General features: G+C 44.9%; 1 protein-coding gene across 1 annotated transcript; it reads right to left on the bottom strand.

Moving 5' to 3' along the window:
* Positions 1-4379: 4379 nt before the first annotated feature.
* LOC141221126 (uncharacterized) lies at positions 4380-5779 on the bottom strand. The gene is made up of 2 exons (XM_073666480.1): positions 5280-5779; positions 4380-5110 (listed from the first exon to the last, which is right to left on the bottom strand). Exons 1-2 carry the CDS (start codon positions 5727-5729, stop codon positions 4541-4543), a joined length of 1020 nt encoding a protein of 339 aa, XP_073522581.1. The 5' UTR covers positions 5730-5779; the 3' UTR covers positions 4380-4540.
* Positions 5780-6230: the final 451 nt, after the last annotated feature.

Genomic DNA, 6230 nt, shown 5'->3' with positions numbered 1-6230 from the left:
CCAGCCGCGACAACTACTGCCAGTATTTTAACGGTCCTGGTGCTGTTACTTGGCAACATCAGAACTTATAGTGGGCAACTACTGACAATTATACACTACTTTCAGTTTTGTATTGATTTGTGTAATAAACTGTGTTTAACTTTGCAAAAGATTTGTTTATCATTGTTTCAATAGTAAGGGCCCGTATACACATACGTGTACTCCAGGGGCGGACATAGGAATCATGGGAGCTCATAGCAGAAGTTATAATTGGGACCCCCCCCACAAAAAAAAAAAAAAAAAAAAGAAAATAATTGTTGGGGACACAGAAGAGCAGATCCCACAACCTTCCAGCCTTTCTTCCTTTCTGAACTCCTAAATTACTCTTTCATAGCCCCATAAAAATGTGATGCCAACAAAAGTGTCCCCCTTAACACAGTATGATACCCCGATGGTGACTTCCTCCTTTTTAGCCTCCACATGCACAGTGTAATGACCCTAATGTATCACATGAGCCATGTATGAGGGAGGTGGAGTCGGAGTAATGGAAATTGAGGAGTCGGTTTGGCTTATCGACTCCGCAGCCCTGTATACCAGGATGGGAGAGCACACAGTATAATGCAGCCCCCCATAGGGTAAAAGGCAGCCCCAGTCCTCCAGTATTATCAGTACTGACTGATTTACAAAAATATATAAATACATACTTACTACTCCAGAATGGGGGAGACTGCTATGGGGTCCGCTGGCTCACGGGCCCCCTACGGCCACGGGCCCCATAGCAGTTATGTGGCCTGCCACCAATGGTGGTACGCCACTGTTGTACTCGTATGTATACATCCATATACACATCCATATACACATACATATTCAGATACATAAAAATCTACACCCATATCCACACTTATATACAGATAACCAGATATACACACACATACTCACAGACACAGAAGTATGCATACCTACATAAAAATATAGATACATATTTCTACATAAAACCACCTAAACACCAGTATTCCTGTGTGACCGTCACAATAGAGACACTGCTGCGTTCTACAGACGTCGCATTATCAATACAGCGTCTCTAGTCCGACACGCTAATAATTCAAGTCACAATAGGGTTCTCTAATAAACCGCGGGTTTATTGGCGACGTTCATGCGTCGTGGGCGTGGTTACCGACGTTCATGCGTCGTGGGCGGGTCTAACGACGTAGTTGCGGCCTAGCTTATTAAGAGCATTATGGCATCCAGGGTCAGGGCATCTCCTTGGGGTGATGCTGAGGTGTGCTACCTTGTGGAGCACCTGGATGCACTTGATTATGAGTGCCATGTGCACTCTGAGCATCCAGTGCTCCATAAACAGGCGGTGCTGCAGAGGATCGGTCGGGGCCTGGTCCGGAGATTTGGGGTGCAGCGCTCTGCTACACAAATCCGTAAAAAGCTGGCGGACCTGAAATATAGGTCTGCCGACCGAATCGTCAGCATCCGGTCACGGACCCTGTCCCGCCGTGGTGAGTGGTTTTAAAATATGTTAACACAATATATGGCAGCACATTAGTTACAACTGCAATCACCTTAGGTATCTAATGTTATTTGTTTTCCAGCGCCTGCAGCCCCAGAGCCCCCAAGGGAGTCACCTCCAGCCCTGGAGCCCCAGCAGCATTCCTCTGCCAGCTCGCCAGCATCACTCCGTGATATAGGTGCAGCTTCATCTTTCGGTAATGCTTTGACATAAAATACGGTCCATACAACTTGGAAAGTATAGGGCTGTCATGTACTATTAAGTGTTGTGTCTTTCTCTAGCCGGTGGTGCCAGGGGATCCGGGTGGTCCTTAAGCTCGTCATCATCCGAGCAACCTGAAAACCGTAAGTGTTAAATACCAAACATGTACCTGATAGGCTGTGTGCCCACGATGCGTTTTTTAAGGTGTTTCTGCAGCGTTTTTGCTGCTGTGGAAACGCATTAAAAGCGCATGGTAGAAGGTCTGCCATGTTCCCCAATGATAATCTGCATGTGCTGTGCACATGCTCCGGAAATTTCCGCTGCACATTATCATTGCGGAAAAAAACGCAGCACTACCAATTATTTTGCATAAGGTGGTTTTTTTGCGCCGCCATTGACTTGCATTATAATGCGCCAATTCCGCAATACTGCATCTGTACTTGCGTAATTAGCGCGTTCTAATGTGCGGATGGTACCCGGGAGTGGTGCATCGTGGGCACATAGCCTTAATTTGATGAATGTACAGAATTATTGGACTTTTAAGTTTAACTATTACCTCCGTAGAAATCCCAACACTACAAGATCTCCTGGCGTCACAACGGAGACTGAGTGAAGAGATCCACCAGCACGGAGTGATGCTGGCAAGATTTGTGGCAGCCCATGACCGTCACGGCAGCCAATAACTTATTTTTTGTTATGTAGTTGATATTATTTGGTTGGTTATATTTTTTATATTTTTATAAAAAAAAATTAGTTTATATCCACTATTGTCTACACTTTGTTACATCTAATCCTATCCTGTGTGATACTGCCTGACGGGTTGTGTATCTAATCCTATCCTGTATGATACTACCTAAAGGGTTGTGTATCTAATCCTATCCTGTGTGATACTGCCTAAAGAGTTGTGTATCTAATCCTATCCTGTGTGATACTGCCTGACGGGTTGTGTATCTAATCCTATCCTGTATGATACGGCCTAAAGGGTTGTGTATCTAATCCTATCCTGTGTGATACTGCCTAAAGAGTTGTGTATCTAATCCTATCCTGTGTGATACTGCCTGACGGGTTGTGTATCTAATCCTATCCTGTGTGATACTGCCTAAAGGGTTGTGTATCTAATCCTATCCTGTGTGATACTGCCTGACGGGTTGTGTATCTAATCCTATCCTGTATGATACTGCCTAAAGGGTTGTGTATCTAATCCTATCCTGTGTGATACTGCCTAAAGAGTTGTGTATCTAATCCTATCCTGTGTGATACTGCCTGACGGGTTGTGTATCTAATCCTATCCTGTGTGATACTGCCTAAAGGGTTGTGTATCTAATCCTATCCTGTGTGATACTGCCTAAAGAGTTGTGTATCTAATCCTATCCTGTGTGATACTGCCTGACGTGTTGTGTATCTAATCCTATCCTGTGTGATACTGCCTGACGGGTTGTGTATCTAATCCTATCCTGTGTGATACTGCCTAAAGAGTTGTGTATCTAATCCTATCCTGTGTGATACTGCCTGACGGGTTGTGTATCTAATCCTATCCTGTGTGATACTGCCTAAAGGGTTGTGTATCTAATCCTATCCTGTGTGATACTGCCTGACGGGTTGTGTATCTAATCCTATCCTGTGTGATACTGCCTAAAACAAGCAGTGCAGGGGCAGTAAAGCCCACTCCAAAGTCGGCTTTCACACCCTCCTGCTTATTGATGTTATCAGCTGAAGTTGTGTAGGGGCAGGAAAGCCGTCTGAAGTCGGCTTTAATAGCCGCCTGCAAATTGATGTTATCAGCTGAAGTTGTGTGGGGGCATGAAAGCCGTCTGAAGTCGGCTTTAATAGCTGTCTACTAATTGATGTTATCAGCTGAAGTAGTGTAGGGGCAGGAAAGCCGTCTGAAGTCGGCTTTCATTGCCGCCTACTTATTGATATTATCAGCTGAAGTTGTGTGGGGGCAGGAAAGCCGTCTGAAGTCGGCTTTAATAGCTGTCTACTAATTGATGTTATCAGCTGAAGTAGTGTAGGGGCAGGAAAGCCGTCTGAAGTCGGCTTTCATTGCCGCCTACTTATTGATATTATTAGCTGAAGTTGTGTGGGGGCAGGAAAGCCGTCTGAAGTCGGCTTTCACAGATGCCAGCTAATTCAAGAAGAAGAGAGAAGAGGAAAGAATAGGAACATAGTATGAAAACTATAAGGAAGACCTAACATGTTGATCCAGAGGAAGGCAAAAAAAAACCATGCTCCGTTTTGGGAAAAAAAATTCCTTCCTGACTCCACATACGGCAATCAGACTAGTTCCCTGGATCAACGCCCTATCAAGAATCTAGTATATACAACCTATAATCTGAGTCAGACTCATAGTGCATGGTATGGCAGATCATTGCCATACCGTGCACCATGACTATGACCCCAAAGACTAAAAGAAGGGAAGTAGGAAGAGGAGGGGAAGAAAACCAGCTGTGAAGAAGACCAGAGGACACAGGGAAAAGACAGAAGACAGGTGATAAAGCCTGGAGCCGGAGGAGGAGAAGGGGAGGAGGTGATCACCAGCGGAGAGCAGGGATGGGAATAGACGGTAGAGAATGGAGGGGAGGGAACGGAGATTGGGAAGGGATCGGAGGGCAGGGGTGAGGGGTCCCACCCTCGGGAAGAGGTAAAGCAGAAAATAAGGCAACCAAAAAACATTTTTATTTCAATCAGGGTGAGATCAGAGGGCAGGGGTAAAGTTAAAAAAGAGGACAATAAACCTTGTTTTTATAAACAAACAAAAATATAAACAATTTTAACAATTTAAATAAGTATTAAATTAACAATATTTACAAAATGATAAAAAAAAATTGAAATGAAACATCACTACAGTTCTTCATATCGATTACCTGTATTTGTGTATCCGTGCCTGGGGGAAACAAAAGAATCAGAACACATGGGATACTGTGGGGGGGGGGCAAGGCTTTGTGGACGCCGGATCCTCTGCACTGGTGTGCTGTGAAGTGGGTCCGGCCTATGGGTCCAAGAATGTTGTTGAAAATGGCCAGGGTCAATCAGAGTATGTACAGTAGACGTTTCATTAAGTTCACCGGCTGCCGCTTTATTTAAAGTCTCAAACATGACCCTTTCTGCATGCGCCCTCTGTCGGTCATCCAGCCTCTGTAGTCTCTCGCCAGCATATGTTGCAAAGCTGTCCCGCTTGGCCTGGGTCTGCAGAAGTAGAATCTTGTTCGCCAGAGATACTAGATCTGGCGATGGCGGCAAGCTGGCCTTTCTTTTCCTTGATTTTCTCTGTCGCCGAGGCACAAGGTCTTCACTTGTAGAGGCCATAGGGTCTTCATTCACCGATGCCATAGGTTCCTCATTCCTTGACATAACACTCGCCTCCTCCATACCACGTTCCGTAGCCGAGATGTCGTCATCTTGCCAATGGTGCTGTGGGAACACAAAAATAAAGTTAAGATTTGGTTACAACATCCAGCAGGTATGTTATGACCAGCATGGGTACACGTGCACTAAAAAACAAATATGAGGGGCGGCTAAACTATGGCATGTACATTGAAAGTATAAATGCTATTTACAGGGAAGCAAAGAAGGTACTTACATCTTCAACAGGGGAGTCAGTCCGTATGTCGGGGTCTTCTTCCGGGGTCTGCCGTATCGTACACACCATTCGCCGAGGTAGCTCCTGGTCACGGGTGAAGGCAAGCAAATCATAATACCATAATGTCGGCACATAAACCTCATCTGTGCCGGTACCTGACTTCTTTGATTTCTCCACCCGGTTGAGTTCTTTCTTATATACGGTACGTAGACCCTGGATCTTTCTCTTCACCAGCTCTTCATCCACCTTCTCGTTGGGGCCATGCCTTTTAAAGAGGGAAATCAATTGCTGGTAGGCCTCCCTCTTTTTCTCTCTATTGCAGTAGTCTGTTGATTTTATTTGCCAAAGGCACGGCAGGGAGCGGTAGAGGTCAATCATTTCCCTCACAAACTCTTCACTTTTGAAAGCCATCTGAAAAGGATAGCAATACAGTGAGCATACATGAAACATTTTCAAACAAAGTAAAAAGTACTACACACCATTTGCTGACTAAAAATGGCCTCCAATATATAAGCAAATATATACTTATTGAGTGTGATAAAAATCCACTAAAATAACTTACTGTGGAAACAAAACAATACAGTGCCTGAAAAACCCAAAAGTCAATGTTCAGTCACAGCTGAAGAAAATCCACAAATGAATGGAATCACAGCAGTAGAACGCAACTAGGATCCAAAAATCAGGACGCTGACAAGGCTTCAACAAATCCCAGATGGACGAAACTTGCCCGGAGAACACTGCTACGATCCGAAAGCAAAGCGCAGATAGGAACAAGGGAGCGGAATTGCCCCAACGTCGCCTTTTTAAAAACCCCCGGCCAATCAGAACGCAGTAGCGTCCACCAATCGAAGATGAGTGGGCGCGGAAAGGTAATTTTATGTACGCCTTTCTGTCACAGTACAGTCCCTCAAAGTGTGTATCGTTGAGTGTGGATCGTTGAAATAGCTGCTG

Source organism: Phyllobates terribilis, unplaced genomic scaffold (genome assembly GCF_046119375.1).
Source record: "Phyllobates terribilis strain yellow unplaced genomic scaffold, ASM4611937v1 Scaffold_318__1_contigs__length_2195899, whole genome shotgun sequence".
Taxonomy (NCBI): Eukaryota; Metazoa; Chordata; class Amphibia; order Anura; family Dendrobatidae; genus Phyllobates; species Phyllobates terribilis.
This window is presented reverse-complemented; position numbering and strand designations above follow the sequence as displayed.